A 19,760-nucleotide genomic window follows, 5' to 3' on the forward strand; every position below is an offset into this window, starting at 1 on the left:
GAATGCAACCAAGTGACAGATCAATCTGTATCTATGAACACATACACATAAACACATACACACACACACACACATACACACACACAGAGAGACTATACACATGCATACACAATGCAGTTTTATTCAGCATAAAGCAAAACATTATGTTAAATGAATAGAACTACAGTGCATTATAAGCAAAGCAAGTCAGACTCAGAAAGATAATTATCATCTTTTTTCTCATATGATGATTGTAGGCTTCTGTCTTAGTTAGAGTTTCTCTGCTGTGAACAGACACCATGACCAAGGCAACTCTTATAAGGACAACATTTTTGTTTGTTTGTTTTGTTTTGTTTTTATGAGACAGGGTTTCTCTGTATAGCTCTGGCTGTCCTGGAACTCACTCTGTAGACCAGGCTGACCTCGAACTCAGAAATCCACCTGCCTCTGCCTCCCAAGTGCTGGGATTACAGGCGTGCGCCACCACCGCCCAGCTAAGGACAACATTTAATTAGGGCTGGCTTACAGGTTTAGAGGTTCAGTTCATTATCAAGGCAGGAACTACTACATCCAGAAAGGCATGGTACAGGAGGAGCTGAGAGTTCTACCACTTCATCTGAAGGTGGCCAGAAGACTGACCTCCAGGCAGCTAGGATGAGGGTCTTAAAGCCCACACTCACAGTGACACACCTATTCCAACAAGGCCATACCTACTCCAACAGGGCCAAGCATATTCAAACTACCACAGCTTCAAAGTTTATAAAGTGATATACATGACATGAGAATATGATAGAGACAGACTGTCAGGGATGAGGAGACAGAGAAGGCAGCACAGAGAGGACAAGGGAGGGTATGACTGAGGTCAAGTACAATGACAGAGATGTGGGGAAGTGTCATTAGACAGCCTAGCATTCCGTAGGTTAATTAAAAAGTTCAAAGCTCAAAATATAATGTTAAAACAACAAGGATAAGAATAAATTCATGGGGCTAGTGAGATAGCTGAGTGTTTATGAGCACTGGCTGGCCTTCCAGAGGTCCTGAGTTCAATTCCCAGCACCCACATGGTGGCTCATGACCATCTATAAGGGAATCTGATGCCCTCTTCTGGCATGGGGATGTACATGCGACAGAGTACTCAAACATAAATACATAGAAAAATTTTAAAAAGAATACATTGACAGGGAATAAATCCACAATGGAGTATTGTTTTTTCATCTTCCTATTCTGCAGAAGGCAAGTGTTCTACCACTGAGGCATATTCCCCACCCACCAACTGTTAAATGTAGTTTCAAATCAGTAGACAAGTCACATCCTCTAGTCTCTTAGAGAACATCTTCAGAGCTCTAACCAGGTTCAGACTCCTGGTTAGGAACAAGGATTACAAATGAACACTAGAGTAGCTTACCTGTAGGATGAGACGCAAATGCCAGGAGTACCATACTGAAAAACAAAACAAGCAGAAAACACAGGAGAGCAGTTAAGAAAGCTTTCTTCAGCACACACCCAACACCTAAAAATGCATTTAAAAATATACAACAACCAGGTAGTTGTTACCTGAAGGAAAGCTGACTACCCTCGCCGGCTTTCTGCTTGAACCCAAGATCCTGGATGACGATCCTTGGGAATGGCATGACTTGGCAAGAGGTCTGTGGTGGTTTGAATAAGTCTGGTGCCCAGTGTCTCATGTGTTTGAATGCTTGGCCCACGGGGAATAACATTCCTGGGAAGTGTGGCCTTGTATAAGGGGGTGTGTCACTGGGGGGGGGGGCTTTAAGGTCTCCTAGGGTTGGGCTCTGCCCAGTGTGGAATTCTAGCCTCCTCCTGACTTCCTGCAGAAGACAGTCTCTTCCTAGCTGCTTTTGGATCAAGATGTAGAACTCTTAGCTCCTCCAGAACCATGTCTGCCTGCATGCTGCCATGCTTCCCACCATTATGATAATGGACCGAACCTCCGAAACTGTAAGCCAGTCCAAATTAAATGTTTGTCTTTATGAGAGTTGCTATGGCCATGGTGTCTGTTCACAGCAATAAACCCTAACTAAGACAAGAGCTCATACTTGGGACAAGGGTTTCATGTCCCTCCTTCATTTATTACTTTCCTTGGTCCTGGCTGTCCCTATTATAATGTTCATTTACGTTATAATGATTACTTGAAAGCTAAACAAGGCAAGTTCCGAATTTCAAGTAGATTGCAAGCTAAAAGCTAGCTGTTGGATGTGAGCTAAGGATATTTTTGTCATGAGATGAGCTATGTAAAAAGTAGCTAAATTTCCAGCTGACTCACTCACAAATTTATCCACCTTCCCACTGCATAGCCAAAGATTACCTGAGCCAATGCTCACTAGATGCCAAGTGGTGAGGGATGTAAAGGAGGGCTCCTCTAATGTGGCCATACCCCATCCTGGCACTCCATCCTTTCCTCTGGAACCCCTCTATCTCCCTGCACTCCCACTACTCCCTGAGCACAGCTGCAGAGGGCTGGATTCCCACCTTCTGCAGCTTCTAGTAGAACTCCATGACATCCAGCAACTGATCTAATTACAGAGTAGGAGTTGGGTTTACAGGTATAGGAAGGCCTGCTCGAGTTCTAACCAGGCTGTAGGACAGAATAGCCCAGCATCACAATCTCCAAGGATGGCACTTAGGCATTCCTGATTCTCCAGAATCAAGCTGAACCTAGGGCTTCATGATGCTAGTCACGCTAACAAGCTGGATTTTAAGCCCTGCCTTGTGCTTTTGATTGTTTTAAACTGGGATTTCTTAGAACAGCAGAGGTAGGAAGAGAAGGCTTCTGAGAAAGAGGAAGGGTACAAGCCCTATGTCCCATTATTCAAGAACCTGTAGGTTTATAAGACAGGATTTATACATGGCCATAAATACACACACACACACACACACACACACACAACATGAGACTGCAGAATTGGCAAGGCCTGGTCCTCTGCATGGGCTCTGTATATCTCTTCACTATTTTAACTTGTAGATCCTCTTTTGCTTATAACTCCAGGAGCATAAAAGTGTTTGATTGCTCCAATGGCAGGATATGGACACCCCCTTTTTTATCCCAAAGTGTCTTCTAGGCCCTGCCATGGTACCTTAAATACTATCAGGTCATTCTATTAGGTTAAAAACAATTCAGAGTTGACTCTCTGATCCTTTCTTGCAATTTCCCAAAGCCAGCCGTACCCGATACTTGTGCTGTGGCATCCTGGGCACCAGAACCATATTTTATTCATCTTGGGCTCACAAGCAGTCAGGCATGCAGCTGAAGTTCAATACGGGTTCTAACAGACTCAGTCACCTCTGGATGAATTTGTGGTAAGAATATGTCTGACGGAAAATATAACTTGAAACTCCTAAAATTATAAATTACATATAGTATAAAGAGGAAGATATACCAATATAAAATTGTGCTAATATTTTTATTATGAATAGCAGACTTTTTAAAACCTACTCCTTGATGAAATATTTACTGAGTACCAAATGTGTGTGGTGTGTATTTGTGGTGTGTATGTGTGTAGTGTGTAGGGTGTGTGGTATGTGAGAGATATATACATATATATGTGTGTGTGTGTGTATATATATATATATACATATATATATATATATATATATATATATATATGGTGTGTGTGTGTGTGGTGTGTATGTATGTATGATATATGTCTCTGTGTTCCTGTGTATGGTATGTGTATGTGTGTGTATGTAGGGCATGTGATGTGTGGGTATGTGTATGTGTAGTGTGTGGTATGTGGGTGTGTGTATGTGTGATGTATGTGTGTGTTATGTGTATGTTATGTGAGGTTTATATATGTGGTATGTATGTATGTGTGGTGTGTGTATATGTGTGTGTGTGACCTATGTCTCTGTGTCCCTGTGTATGGTATGTGTATGTGTGTGTATGTATGTTTCTGTGTCTATGTGTCTGTATGTGTGTGGTGTGATGTGTGAGTGTATGCATGTGTGTATGTGTGGTGTGTGTTTATGTATGTGTGTGTGTATATGTGTGGTGTGTATATATGTGTGATGTGTGATGTGTGTGGTGTGTGTGTGGGGGGTGTGTCTCTGTGAATGGTAGGCAAGTGCTCTACTGCTAAGCTATACATCCAGCTCTATTTTCACTCTTGATTTTTAGAGAGAAAGTCTTACTAAGTTGCCTAGGCTACCCTTGAACTCACCATGTAGCCCAGGACAGACCTTGAACTTGGGATCACCCTGTGTCAATCTCCTTAGTAGTTGAACATAGGCCTGAGCCACTAAGCACAGTGTTCTAGTATCAGAGTGAAACAGTACGTGGGACAGGAAGCATCTGCTCACAGAAAATAAAGATCCAGGGGAGCTGTGGTCTCTAAACTCTAGCCTGCATGTTGCCTGCCCCACTGAGTCACCCCAGAGAATGCCTGCCCATTTCTCATTGACAGGCTTATGCATAATCTCACCTGAAGAACAAGGAAGTAGAGAATGTGTTGGCAATATTACAGTAATAATTCTGTATTTTAAACACAGAGGAACTCAGATTAGAAGAATTCACAATACAAGGGCACCCTCCTTTACTACCTAAATTCTCCAAAATGCAGATAGAAGACACACCTGTACTTAGAGGTTTCAGTTATTTGTAGTCCTCTAGCCAACCATTGTAGTCCTCTAGCCAACCGTTCCTTGAATAACACCACAGCCTTATTCATCTATCTGAACTGCAAGAACAGCACTAGTTCTCTCCTTGTTTTTACCCTGTACCTTCTCACAGGGAAGAACCATATTTTATTTATCTTTGGGTCCCAAGCATACTGGTATAAGGCACACAACAGATGCTCAAATGGGTTCTTATTCAGCTAATCACCTGTAGGTGTGTCTGTGGTGGGAACACCAAAGAGTCAGTCAGGAGCAAATGCACTCTCCATGAAGAAGGCTATTTGTCAAAGATAGAGAACCTTTCACCTGCATCTCTCGCTAAACACTAAGAGAGCAAATGAATCTCTGTGCTGGCAGACAGTGGTGGGCTAGCCCAGGCAGAACAACCCATTTATCCAAGCGGAGTGCAGGGTCCTGGATGCTGGTTTCCCAGCATTAAGCAGCCATGGCCAGCTGAAAGTAATCCTCATTCTGATTCAGCTCTTCACCTCTCCACTGATGAGAAACATCTGGACAGAGTTGGTGCTTCGTGGTCTGCCACAGGCTCAGTCAGAAGTCCAGACTACCAGTGTCATGGGCAATGGACATCTCCCAGCAGAGGAGGGAGAGGGCAGAATAAAGAGCTGCGCATGACAGAGGCTCACTTCTCTATGTCGCTGTACCTTTGTTGCATGGCATGTCTTCTGTGCAGAACTGCCTACTATGACCTAACATATGGGAAATAAACCCAACGCCCAGTGCATGCTGGGCACCTTACCACTGAACGGTAGCACTGGGAAACATTTTTAAACAACAAGAACCATTGGTATTTTGGGGGAAAGTGTCTTAAATCCCAGCCATTAGCTGGAAGGTATAGACAGGCAGATCCCAAGGGATCGCTGGCCAGCAGCCTAGCTGAAATGGCAAGCTCTGGGTTCAGTGAGAGAGCCTGCTTCAACAACTAAGGCAAACAACAAAGGAAGATACCAGAGGTTGACCTCTGGAACGAACACACACACACACACACACACACACACACACACACACACACACACACACACGGCACCAACCAGTAGGTTTAAACACAGCACAACTAATGATTGGGACTCTTTTGTCTGAGTACAAAGGCACCAAACCGCTGTGCCTACGGGGAATTTTACATTAAACAGTGTTTGGGAGCTGTAGAGATAATCAAGTGTGTGCTGTTCTTGCAGGGGACCGGTGTTCAGTTCCTAGGACCCAGGTCAGAGCACTCACGTACACCTGCAATTCTGGCTCCAGATGTGACCTGTTTGCCCGCTGCCAGTACTTGTCCTCATGTGTGTGTACATATGAACACACACATGATTGAGACCAAAACACTACGGGGTGTTTTAATAACTGTGGGGTTGAGTTTGTCCCACAGGGTTTTTTTCCGAAAATGGAGCTACAGTGAATGCTGAATGCTGTAAGTCAAGTAACTGCATCCGAAAGTGCCACCGCCAAATGCTAAGGCACATATCTAACAGGGTGCTCTCACTGGAAGTCTGTAGTTGGCACACCTGGGTCCTCAGCAGCACTTTCTCAGTCAGGTCTGGAGTGCACAGCCTGAGGCTGCTGAAGCCCAGAAACATCCTGGGCTATCCCACGTAGCAGGACAACACAATCCTCTGCTGGGCACACACAGGAGTCATAAGTACGCCATATTTAAAAATTTATAAATTAAGCCTCAGACATGACTAACCACCTTAACAAATACACCATGAAAACAACCTTAGGTCCAGATTAAAACGTAGACTCCTGAGAGTGTGTGAAGCTTCATATCAAAGAACTCTGGCCTGTGGCTCTCTGCTGTGTACCTTGGGGGGTGGGACTGGGGGAGGGGTCTAGGTGTTGTTGGGGGGAGGGGTGTCTGTGTGTATGTAGTGTGGTGTGGTATGTGTGTATGTGTTTGTTGTGTGAAGATGGGGGAGGTGAGGAAGGCGGTCAGATATGACAGGCTTTAACAAGAGCCAAGCTCAGGGCTACTTGAGTAAGGGATTCATGATTCAGTCTAGAAGCAAAGGTTTGAGCACGAGAAAAAATACCCCTCACCTTCCAGGGGGAAGGGTCAGACCCTCTGAGCCAAACAGGCTCTTGCCAGGGTTAAGGATAGGCCAACCATTTGGATTCTTTAGATTATGATCATCACACAAAATTTAAACTTGCTCCTCCTAGCAGTCAACAAAAACCTATCTGGAGGCAGAAGCAGGATACACATTATTCTTGAAACTATAAACAATGTCTTACCTGAATATATAGTTTAAGTACTGCTGGTCAATGTCACTGTGAAATGAGAGAGAGAAAACTCATGAAATAATGGAAGGAATTTTTAAGTCTATAAATGATCATTATCTTCTATTAATAAATTCTACCTCTAAGTTATTGATTTCATAAATTATCAAAAGAGGAGTACTTCATATTTTAGTTCAATTTTTGTCATTTAACCTGAAATAACATTTTAAATTCCATACAACTCATTGAACATGAAAGCCTTCACCCCTACGTTCTAGTCTCTTTGGTTAGGGAAGGTATTCTTCAGGTTCCCAGAAGAGAACTATGGACAGCAGCCAAGCCACAAAGCCTTTGACCTACAATCTGTGCTGCCTGCCCTGGTGGCGCAGACCTGTGGGAGTAGCCCGCCTGAGGCGGAGTCGACTTTAGGCCTACTCCAGGAGATGGAACCCATACCCAACACTGCTTGGATAACGAGAACTTGAGACTAGATGCCCAGAGACCTAGGGTAAAGTCAAACACTGATCAACAAAACAAAATAGAGGGATTCCAGTGATCTTCTGCTGTAACTCACAGGTCAGTGCCCTGGGCAGCCATCATCAGAGAGGCTTCCGTTGCGGCACATGGGAACAGATACAGAGACCTACTGCCAGACATTATTCAGAGAGAGAGATTCTAAACTTGAGGTTTCCATGAAATCCCTCCCCTCAGAGTTGAAAGAATCCCATGGAATAGGAGGCAGAAAGATTGTAAGAATCAGAATAGAGGACACCAGGAGAACACAGCCCTTTGAATCAACTAAGCACAGTGCATATGCTCTCACAGAGACTGAAGTAGCAAGCACAGGGTCCATGTGGGTCTACACCAGGTCCTCTGCAAGTATATGATAGTTATGAACTGCAGGGAACATGCAGGTCAAAGAAGAAGAAATACCAATTCTAACCCTTTGTTGGGGTTTAGCATCAATGGGCCCATTCATTTTGAGCAGATGGTTGCTAGTTCAGTACAAATACATGTCGCCTGGGTCAACTGCTTCCGGTGTGTGGACTGGCTACTCTCAAAGGAGGGTCAGCTATCAACTCTATTAACTACCTTGGACCCTGGGACTCACTGGCTTCCAGAGCTGGCATTCTTAGCAGATGAAAATCAAGGGCCAGCAAGATGGCTCAGATGGAAGTGCAGCTCTGGGCCCTCAGTCTGCTCTCCACAGACAGAGAGATAGAACCAATAGAAGAGGAGAGAGCTGATTCCAAGAAGCTATCTTCTGGCCTACACACTAACCATGGCATGGGCACACCTCACATATGCACACCATACACAAAATAGGGTTTCTTTGTAAATATCCAGATTACTCAAATAAATTCAAAACTCAGCTAAAAACTTTTATTTTATCTTCGTGTATGTTCAATACCATGTGGTAGATACTTACTTCTTAACTATAAGAATCACATGCTATTCATCCAACCTCAAATTTAAATGAGCACTGTTCACTTTGTATGGCTTCATTTTTTTTTTTTTTTCTGGGACATGGGTTTTCCGAGGAGCCCAGTAAAGCCCTACACTCTCCATCTTCCTGCCAAAGAGGAATTAATTACGGGTCTCCCCAACCACACCTGCCTCTGTGGCTTCCAGCTGCAGAAACATTGAAAGAACAAAAGGCAACCCAAGAGTGAAAGTCACAGGGATGGGGCCTTCACCTGGGGGTCACCCCCTAGCATCCCTTTCCGCACCTTCAGGCAACTCCAGGCACCACCCAGAGGCCAGCTGGCCAGTCTCAGGCTCCAAATGGGTGGAGGCAAAAATTGTTTTCTTTCTTTCTTTCTGTCTTTCTTTCTTTTCTTTTTTTAAATTTTTATTTGTATTCACTAAGGCTGTTTCGTCGGTTACTTACCACAGACTAGAAACTAGAGAGAGACTTACAGATATAAACTGAGTCAAGTTTTAGGGGCTGTCAAGACAAGAAAATGGAAGCTGCCCTTCTGTGTTAGGTGTCGTGAGAGGCCAGGCTGATTCCATGACAGGCTTCAGGTTGGCAGTTCAGGAGACTAGGCCTAAATCTCTGTTTCCAAAAACTGGGCAAGTCCAGGCCTCAGAAGCTGCCCTCCCACCTGGCCTGAGGCAAGAACAACAGGTCAGCAGCAGTTTCCAGACCTCCTCAGCTACTTCTTCAGTAACAGTTTCCAGTCTTCCCCAGCAAGTTTCTAATCCTCACATCCTGGTAATGGAATGTCCATAGCGATGGACCCAACAGATTAACACAGAGGTCACCTACCCTGGAATTCCCTAATGTGCTTTAAATCAGGCCTGCAAGCTCACTTGGGGTCTCTCTGTCTTGGTAATGGGAGACCCCAGCATGCTGGACTTCTGCAGAATAAACACTCTTTGTGTTTACCTACTATTAGAGTCTGGGGTATCATTCTTCAGCAAATCATGGACCCTTACAGTAGGCAAGTGGCACCTGAGTAGCTGGGCATATGGGCATTTCACTAAATGCTCATCTAAATGGCTGTGCTTGAAGGATAGGAGACTTCCTTGCACACACTGCTGAAGGCAGGTGGTAACAGGCCTAAAAGTGGTGCAATTAGCAACAAGAAGAACGGCTCTGGAGGCCATCTACTCTCCTAGCAGCGTCTCTGGCTAGAGGGCAGACCTGTATCGTGTGTGGGTCTCACCTCCTTTGCTAGCCAGCTCCCCAAATGATAAGAGCTTACCTTAGCACCGTGGGCTTCCGGGACCTCCGAAGTATTTTGTAAGAACCTAGACATGAAGGGACACGAGTCACTGGCAATTTCTGTTTAAGGAGCTGCCTACACTTGCAGCAAAGCAGAAAGCCCCACAGGGAGAAGGGCGGCTGGCTCCAGGCTGCACACACTCGGACTGGAGGAAACACCACCAGGGAGTTCGGGGATGCAAATCCCATGAAAATGTCAAGTCCTTCAGCCCAGGAGGAAGCCCTCGGCCAGGAATAATAGCACTGGTAACAGGGCAGTTTTAGTTCTTCCCATGTTGCATGTGGGAACCGGAAACCCCCAAGATTTCTGATCGAAACCAAGTCAAATGGGAAATACTGAACTCGTGACTTGAATTAAAATCAAACTGTCTTTTAATTTCGCCTTTTTGGAGTTTTGTTTGCTACTGGAAAAATTTTAGACAGGCCATTCTAAATGTTAGGTCTGGATAATAAATTAACCCTTGCCCTACTAGTCATGCCAGCAGTTGCTCTACTGAGCCCCTCACAGACCAACCGACATTATAAGTGAAATCCAAGCCAGGCACTGTGGCACACGCCTTGCGTACCTTTCATCCCAGCACTGGGGAGGCAGAGGCAGGTGGGTATCTGTGAGTTCAAGGCCAGCCTGGTCTACAAAGACAGCCAGGGCTACATAGAGAAACCCAGACCTGAAAAACAAAAAGACAAATGAAACCCGAACCAAAGAGAGGTTGGCACAAAAGATAATTATGTTGAAAATGGAAATATTTGAGGAAAAGTTCAAAGTAGAAAAAGCAAAATCTGGAAAATGTCCATTTTACTTTAATCTTAATATTTTAATGTTCCTCTTGCTTAGGACCACTAAAAATGGGTACACAGAGTTTAATAACAGTAGTCAATTGTTTAAGAAAAGATTTTTAAAAACTTACCTACACAAAAGAAGTGGATTAGAGCCCAAAAATATCCATCTGGATCAAACTGCAACACAGGATTAAAAAGACCAAGAAGGGCCAAGTTATAGAAAAGCAGGAATTCGTACAGCAATCAGGAATCAGATGGTAAACAGAGAGAGCCGAAGGCTCCAGAGCAACTCTCCTGGGGCTTAGAATCGTTCATTTCCCACCCAGTGACTCCATTTTCCTGGGTTCCCCAGTACCTTACTTTGCCACCCACCCCAATGTGTTCAAATACAAATTCATGGCATCCAAAAACTTGTATGTCTGTTCTGGTAAAGAATGGACTCTAACCCTAAGTGGAGACATGCTGTTGTCTCCTCCCTTAAGAGAGAACCTGGTTGTATGCATTGGGATTTTAGGCTTGCACCACCACACCCAGCTTTTTTCTTTCTTTCTTTTTTAACTTGGGCACTAGAAATCCACACTCTGGTCCTCAGGTACTTAACTAATGAGCCATCTCCCTTGTCTGTGTTGTGAGACTTTAAATAAGGCAAACCCCGTAACTGTTAGTGATTCCTACCTTTTAGAGTCTCTGAGCCCTCTCAGGGTCTTCCCAGCCTCAGTGCCTCCCTGGGCAGAATCTTGGCCTCTCTGTGTTATAATGATCTGTTGTCTAGATCTGTTTCCCTTCCCCTTGCTCTAAATGTCTCCAATTTCTGCTGGAATGGACTAGTATTCGTATCCTTGGTGCCTAGCTCAGTGCCTGACACTCAGTAGAGTCTCAATACTAAGGGAGAAAGGGGGAAAGATAAATAAGAAAGACAAAAGAAAAAAGAGTACACAGAAAAAAGGGTAATTGTTGAGGTCTGGTCTATTGCTATGTATTGTATGCTAAATACTGGCCCCCCAAGATCTGGTTTGCCCACCAACACACCCCCACCATACACACACACACACACACACACACACACACGGATCCTCAGGGACAGGGAGATCCTCAGGTACACCAAGTGATACTATATAACTTTGCTCCTTAATTTAAACTGTTGGTTAAATAAAGATGCCCACACCTATAGCTAGGAAGAAGAGAGGTAGGCATGGCTTCAGTGCCTAGGCTTGGGGTCTGAGGCAGAGACCACAATGAGAAGAGAGAAGAAGATGTCATGGGGCAGGTGGATTGTAAGAACAGGGTCATGAGGGTTGACCAGTTAGAGCTAGAGCAGCCCAGGCGGAATGTGGCAGGATATGTATTGGGTTATTGATAGGAAAGTATACAAAATAGCACAGAGGGTCGGTACCTGTCCAGCTCTAGTGTATTTAAGCCTTACTATAAATATAAAGGTTTTGTGTCTTTGAGATACAAATCCCCAGTTAATATCTACTACAACAATGAGGCGATTACTAGGGCTGAAAGTGGCCTCTAAGAGCCTCGTGGGATAAACGACATCTTGCCTAGGATGCCAGTGAAAACCCTCTACAGAAGAAGACATTTTAGGACAAGAGTTGATTTCAACTTGGAATCAGTGCCCGAGTCTTCAGTTACTTAGGTGTGGGATCAAAGGTTCCTGAGGCACTTACACAAGTCAGACTGGACCCTGCCAGGAGCCATGGTTGCAAGGCCTGGAGAGATGGCAGGCTGAGCCACAAGGCAGCCAGCCTGAAGCTTGCATGTGTTTGCTAGGCCATGCCGTTCCGGTTCTAAAAGAAAGAGGCACAGAAGTACCACACATCTATGTGTGCTTCAGAGAGCAAAGGGGTCTTTGAAGGAACCGAGTTCACCTGGACTTACCTGAGAGTCCTGGAAGGGAAGGCACCCTGCAGCGGCCAAGAGGAAGAGGGCACTGTGGACAGGCAGATAAAACAGGCAACTTCAGCTTCCAACATCAGAGCATGTCTCAGTGTGTGCAGAGGTGGAAACACACCCTCTGAACTGTGCGAGTGGCCAAGAGACTCTAAGGGCACCCATCTCCCCTGAGCATCTCTGAGAGCCCCACTACCTACATCTCACAGCTGTACGCTCTCTGACGGTCAGGTGTCTCCTGTGGCTCGGCTAGCTGCTTCCTAAAGCCTGGTCTTTACAGAGTACCTGAGAACTAGAGCTGGCTCTCTCCAAAAGTGTTCATTTCACCATCCATACCCCCAGACATGAGAAAGGCAAACTGGGAGGTCACATCACAACCATGCCAGTTACTGAATGAACACAGCATGCAAAGGACATTATGTCATGGTCTACTACCGCTCTGTCTAAATAATTGATCTCAGTATCTCCAATAACAGAGCATATCAAACATGCGCTTCTTGATGAGTTACACTTGTATCAAGCACCTGTCTTAGGTGCTTGAATTTAATGATGTAGAAATAATACAACGAACCTAAACTTAGGCACAGTCCACAAACAGCAGGCCCAGGCCTTCAAAAATGTTTCAGAAAGGAAAGAGAGGTACTTGTTGCCAAGCCTGATGATAGCTTAATTATGAGTTTAATTTTCTAATTACTCATTAATTTAATTAATGAGTTTAACTCCTAGGTCATGGTGGAAGGAAAGAACTAACCCCAGTACATTGTCCTTTAACCTCCACACATCACAGGCACACACACACACACACACACACAAACACACACACAAACACACATACACAAACACACACACAAATACACACACAAACACACACACCAATAAATATAGTTTTAAAACATTTAATGGGAAGGTAAAAAAATAAATAAATAAAAAGAAAGGATGAAGAACTAGCTGATATTGAAAACACATGCTATCCTGGAAGGGAGGTTCCTATGAAAGACAAAAAGGGATACAGACAAAATTTAAACATGAACTCAATACCAAGTAAGGACACCTTATCAATGTAGTCCGCTAGATGTAACTGTGTTTTGGTTGTATTTTATGTGCATTAGTGTTTTGCTTGTATGTATGTCTGCATGAGGGTATCAGATCCCCCAGAAACAGAGTTGCAGACAGTTGTGAGATGCCACTGCTTGCTGGGAATTGAACCTGGGTCCTCTGGGAGAGCGTCCAAGTGCCCTGAATCTCTGAGCATCTCTTCAACACCTCTTGCTTAGTCTTCCTGGACAAAAAGTTTTAAGAAAAACCTTTTATACTCCTGAAATATAGGTGAAAGGCTACCATGCTAGGGTTTTTCTTCAAAGTCATCCTGAGGGAAGGGAGAGGGTGGAGCTGCAAGATAAGAACCGCTGCCTAGGAAACCCACCCAGACACTTCATTTTATATTGTCTACTTTTATACATATTTAGAGATTTCTACAAAATATTCCTCTTAAAAATTCTCTTATAAAACCCTAACACAGCCAGGTGGTGGTGGCACATGCCTTTAATCCCAGCACTTGGGAGTCAGAGGCAGGCGGATTTCTGAGTTCAGGGCCAGCCTGGTCTACAGAGTGAGTTCCAGGACAGCCAAGGCTATACAGAGAAACCTTGTCTCAAAAAAACCAAACCAAACCAAACCAAACCAAACCAACCAACCAAGCACACCAACAGCCTACTCATCCACTCAAGAGGTATTTTCAGAGCTCTCCTTGCTGATCAAGGATGGAGTGTCAGGATCCCTGGCTTTGGGTTCTCTGTTCTGGGTTTCATACACAGAAAGACCTTGCTTTGGGCTTAGTCCAACAAATTTCTCCTTTTAAAAAGAAGCACCAAAAGAAGCACTGCCCGCAAGCCAACTTACTCCCCCTTTCCTAGCCATTTTATAAGAGCAATATGCACAGTCCTACTGATCTGTTACACCGCTGGCAGCTGAGAGAAGAAGGCCAAAGGCGCAAAGGGAAGCAAGTGCTCAGCACAGGGTCTGCGCATGGAGGGCAGCGCTCAGCATCGCATCTGCACACGGAGGGCAGTGCTCAGCACCGCGTCTGCGCACGGAGGGCAGCGCTCAGCATCGCATCTGCACACGGAGGGCAGCGCTCAGCATCGCATCTGCACACGGAGGGCAGCGCTCAGCACCGCGTCTGCACACGGAGGGCAGCGCTCAGTACAACATCTGCACACGGAGGGCAGCGCTCAGTACAACATCTGCACATGGAGGGCAGCGCTCAGTTCAACATCTGCACACGGAGGGCAGTGCTCAGTTCAACATCTGCACACAAAGGGCAGCGCTCAGTTCAACATCTGCACACGGAGGGCAGCTCTCAGCATCGCATCTGCACACGGAGGGCAGCGCTCAGCATCGCATCCGCACACAAAGGGCAGTGCTCAGTTCAACATCTGCATGCAGAGGGCAGTGCTCAGTTCAACATCTGCATACGGATGGCAGCGCTCAATACAGTTTCTCACAGGACAGGCACTGCTCAGTTCAACATCTGCACACAGAGGGCAGCGCTCAATACAGTTTCTCACAGGACAGGCACTGCTCAGTTCAACATCTGCACACGGAGGGCACTGCTCAGTTCAACATCTGCACACGGGGGCAGTGCTCAGCAGTGTCTGCACACAAAGAGCGGCCCTCAGTACAGCCTCTACATCCGGAAATCTTCTTATTTAATTTTTTTTCAGTAATGGGCACTGTCCATCTAATCTCGCCCATGCTAAGCAGATAGTCCGCTGCTGAGTTATCCCAGCCCTGGTCTTACTTTTTATCATGAGACAGGATCTCATGACCCTGCCCAAGGTGGCTTTGAATGGGCAGATCTCAGGCCTTGGCCTTCTGAGACGCTGGTATTACAGGGCTTTCTATGCCACCATATCTGGCTTTCATGAGATTTTTACATAGGGCATGATAAGGCATCTCATACCAATATATATATATATATATATATACTTCATGTACAGAGTTCTCTATATAGATCATAAGCACATATATGTGCGCACACACACACACACACACACACACATCAGTGTAATGTACAGCCTGAGAGTCGCAACCTCAGTACGCTGTGAACAGTGATGCCAACCCATTACAATGGTCCTGCTGCAACATGTGGCTGTGTACTGCACCAGACTTGCAGAACTGTTAGGGCCCAAGGCACAGTGAGGCACTGGGAATCCCTCATAGCTGAGCCCTGGTTTTGGAAAGGTCAGAATAGCATGAGCCAGCTACAGCCCAGAATCTCCGCACTCAGCCTCCCCTCCTGACAGCTCTGGTGACTTCAAGTGTCTAAAGGATAATGAAGGCAGGGAGGGATGAGTGGAGAGGGACCACCAGGGGCTTCCTGGTACAGCACAGCACCAGGGTGAGTTAGTGGGGAGGAGGAGAATCTGGATGGGTTTGGGGCCTCCCTTGAGAGGAAGGCCAGCTAGAATACACAATGCTTCCTCACACGCAGGATGAGTGGCACGGGGATCTCAGGAGTGAGACTGGACTGGCTCCCACAGTGCCTGCCCTCAAGCAACACTGACTACATCAGGTAATCACTCATAGATCACAAAGAGCTTTTCATAACTGCTAATCTTTTCTCCTAAAGAAGAGGATGGGTCCTAAGGTTGTGTTGACATTTTATTCAAGTTGCAACCTGTACTAAAAGCCAAGGAAGGTGACGGGGACTGGATGGATGAAAGCCCAGGAATCCATGCAACCACAACACATCCTAAACCAGCTTATCGAGGCAGCTCCACAGCGCTCTGCCTTCAGGGTGCAGCTTCTCAGTCACTGCTGAGGGAGAAGCCAGTCAAAGCAAGCAAACACTGTCAGAATAAGGATATGGAGGCACGGGCTCCTACATCAGAGGGACCCCTCTGAAGCACAGGGCATTTTAAAACCTATTTATGATCATAGCCTGGACCATAATTCAGATGTACTTTTACCGTCATGGAAAAATCATAGACCCTATTGTGCTTGCTAGTCTATGACAACTTTACCCAAGCTAGGGTTACCTGAAAGGAGAGAACCTCAGTTGAGAAAACACCTTTATAAGATCCAGCTGTAAGGCATTTCTTAATGAGTGAATGACAGGGGAGGGCCCAAGCTACTACAGGTGGCGCCATCCATGGACTGGTGGTCCTGGGTTCTATAAGAAACCAGGCTAAGCAAGCCATGATGAGCAAGCCAGTAAGCAGCACCCCTCCATGGCCTCTGCACCAGTTCCTGCCTTTAGGTTCCACCCCTGCTTGAGGTTGCTGTCCTGACTTCCTTTGATGATGAACTGTGACGTGGAAGGGTAAGGTGAACAAACCCTTTCCTCCTCAACTTGCTTTCTGGTCATGGTGTTTTATCTCAGGAATGGAAACCCTAAGACATCTAAACATGCAAATATCATTTTAAATATTCATGGGTGCACATACACATGTTCATGTGTGAAGGCATACACATGTTCATGTGTGAAGGCATGCACATGGGAGGTACACGTGTGTGTGAGTGAACATGTGAGGTCACGCCATAGGAATGATCTATTTTGTGTTCTGAGACAGGGTCTCAAAACCATGTCTCCCCATTACATCCCACAGTGGAGTTACAAACATCTGCCACCACATGGGGCTTTTAGAGTGTGAACTAGGGATTGAGCAAGGGCATCATGCTCATGTAATAAGTACTATTGACTAGCTATCACCCCACCCCCTACCTCACCCCCTCTCACCCCACCCCCATGCTGTTTTTATTTTTTAGACTTTAAACTGTTGCATGGTTTTCATTTGGTTCTCCATCACCACCACTGCACAAGTAGTGAAGTTTTGTGTATTCATTGTGGAAATATAACGTTGGGTTAGTTTTGTGTCTTCATTGCGGAAATATAATGTTGGGTTAGTTTTTCCCCTCAGAAGGAAATATTGCAAAAAGAAGAGAACAATTTAAGAAATGAGAAACAAAGCACAAATGCATGACTGATGATAGTAAATGATAATAAATCCCTCCTTCAGCAGTTTATCAGCTGAGGTAAATCTTATATCCTCAAGCTGTTTTAACTTACCTACAGATCTTTGAGAGCGATGTTTTCTGTATGAAAGTGAAGAGACATAATAATTAGTCTTTCAAAACTCTTTAATTCCCTTGAACAGAAACATTAAGATTAAAAAGCAAATAAATTACAAATGTTTTGGGGCCTTAAGAGCTCACTGCCAGGAAACAGAGAGGTGGCTCAGCAAAGAGAATCGCTTGAGTTTAGGAGTTCTGGCTGTTCTTCCTAAGGTCCTGAGTTCAATTCCCAACACCCACATGATGGCTCATAATTATAACTGTAGTCCCAAGGGATCTGATGCCCTCTTCTGAAGTGCATATAGGCATACAAAACATCCACATATACAAAATACATACATAAATACATCTTTAATTTATTCACTTATTTTAAAGAGAGCTTGTTGACATTTAGTGTTTCCTGCAGCTTCTGCTGCTTGAACCAAACAAATGACTGAAGCCAAAGCCAAGTCCTCTGTCAAAGCGCCTTGACTGCTGGTGCAGTGTGAGCTTAGGAAAACAGCGTGTCGGGGGCCAGCCTTCAAATCCAAGGACACAGAGAAAAGTCACAGGTAAAGAGCTAACCTCTAGGTCAACTCCTAGCCTCTGTGAATTAATTTATTTAGTGATTTATTTCAAATACTTATTTATTATTTACATATATGTATGTATGTATGACTTTATATACACTACATGTGTGCAGATGCCCACAGAGGCCAGAAGAGGGCACTGGATCTCCTAGAAATGGAGTTACAAGACACTCGATGTGGATGCTGGGAACCGAACCCAGGTCCTCTACAAACATAGTCAGTGGTCTTAACCTCTAAGCCACAGCTCCTGCCTCCTAATTAACGATTTTTGAGAGGGTGCTGGTCTTGCTATGCTTTCTATTGCTCTTGAACACCTCACTCAAATAATCCTCCTGCCTCAGCCTGTAGCTATAACTAGGGCATGCATCATTGTGCACAGCCACTCCCGTGTCTCTCTAAATACCCCTTTCCTTCATCCAGCTCTGACTGTTAGCATGGTTACACAGTTTGTGGTGTAAGAAAAGTAAACAGAAATGAGGATAAGGAACGCTGAGTCTCACCATGGGAGAGGGGAAAAAACAGCAGGATAGGGGGACAGAAAACCTGGCAGCGGAAATGAAGACAGTGTGACCTGGGCTCTTCCCTGACGTCTCTTTAATCAGATCAAGTAAATTTACCCTTGGCACAGAAAAATGGAGGGTTAGCCGAATCAGTCAGGAAGAATGACGTATTAATTCTGGATATTTCGGAATCATTTTACTATCTGGGACAAACTGCAATTTTTGATGCCTATTCAAACAGTGTGACATACAAGCATGCTTTGAAGAAGCAAAGGACTAAAGCCAAGGACAGTGATGCACACCTGTCATTCCAGCACTCCAGAGCCCAAGGCAGGAGGATCACAAGTTCAAGGCCACTGTTGGCTACAGAGTGAGTTCCAGACTAGACAGCCAGACAGTTCCACAGCAGTCTGAGATTAAAAAAAAAAAAAAGCTGACCAAAGAAACATGGCCCGCTCTCCAGGATACCTTACATTTTCACTTGTTGGTAAATAACCAAATTTTTACTCTATTAATAAGTAGCTGTTGGGCTGGCGAGATGGCTCAGCTGGTAAGAGCACTGACTGCTCTTTCAAAGGTCCTGAGTTCAAATCCCAGCAACCACATGGTGGCTCACAACCACCTGTAATGAGATCTGATGCCCTCTTCTGGTGCGTCTGAAGACAGCTACGGTGTACTTATTTATAATAATAAATAAATCTTTAAAAAATATATAAGTAGATGTTATTCGAATACAAAGCTATGGCAAACATGGCTATGCTGCCCCCTAGTGGGAAGAATGCCTGAGCTCATAAGACCTGTATTTTTTGGCCCTGTCATGGTAAAAATGTATTGTTTTTCAAGCTGTATTAGAATCTAAACATAATGGACCCTCACAGGCCTCGTTACGAGCAAGCTCAGATCATTTCTCAGCCTTTCGGCTAAGATCAAGTGTGATGAGCAAGCAGAGGCAGAGGGTGCAGGGTAGTCCACCTTTGCCATGAAGAACATGTTTACTCAGAAACTACTGCGGGCTTATGACAGAACAGCGACGTCATGGGTCCACTAGAGTTCAGCCTCTCAGAGGGCAGGTCCTTTTTATATTAAATTAGTTTTATTTCATTTTAAACTATAATGCATTTTGTTTTGTTTAAAAAGGGTCTCATGTTGCCCAGGCTGGCCTTGAACTCACTCCACCTTCTACTCCTGGGATTCGGGAGTACACTACCACACTACCAAAGCTAACTTTTTTTTTCCTTGAGACAAAACTGTCTCATGTAGCTCACACTGGCTTTGGGTTCAAAATAATCCTCCTGCCTTGCCACGCACACCTGCGTGATGGCGGTATTTGAGGTGAAAACTTCAAGGAAAGTCAGCCTCCTGCCT

The 19,760-nt window shown here is 44.9% G+C and overlaps 1 protein-coding gene across 5 annotated transcripts in view; it reads right to left on the minus strand.

Annotated features, from left to right (window-relative positions):
* Tmem241 (transmembrane protein 241) overlaps positions 1-19,760 on the minus strand; it is a 136,044-nt gene that overhangs the window by 68,504 nt on the left and 47,780 nt on the right. For 4 of the 5 annotated variants that reach the window (XM_031364973.1, XM_031364974.1, XM_031364969.1 and 1 more), the window contains 6 exons: positions 17,322-17,347; positions 12,239-12,290; positions 10,483-10,531; positions 9,555-9,600; positions 6,859-6,894; positions 1,385-1,419 (listed from right to left, as the gene is read on the minus strand). In XM_031364973.1, coding sequence (XP_031220833.1) covers positions 1,385-1,419; positions 6,859-6,894; positions 9,555-9,600; positions 10,483-10,531; positions 12,239-12,290; positions 17,322-17,347 — 244 coding nt within the window. The remainder of the gene's footprint in view (positions 1-1,384; positions 1,420-6,858; positions 6,895-9,554; positions 9,601-10,482; positions 10,532-12,238; positions 12,291-17,321; positions 17,348-19,760) is intronic. The other variant, XM_031364972.1, reaches the window with a different exon arrangement.

The sequence above is a fragment of the Mastomys coucha genome, unplaced genomic scaffold (genome assembly GCF_008632895.1).
Source record: "Mastomys coucha isolate ucsf_1 unplaced genomic scaffold, UCSF_Mcou_1 pScaffold13, whole genome shotgun sequence".
NCBI lineage: Eukaryota > Metazoa > Chordata > Mammalia > Rodentia > Muridae > Mastomys > Mastomys coucha.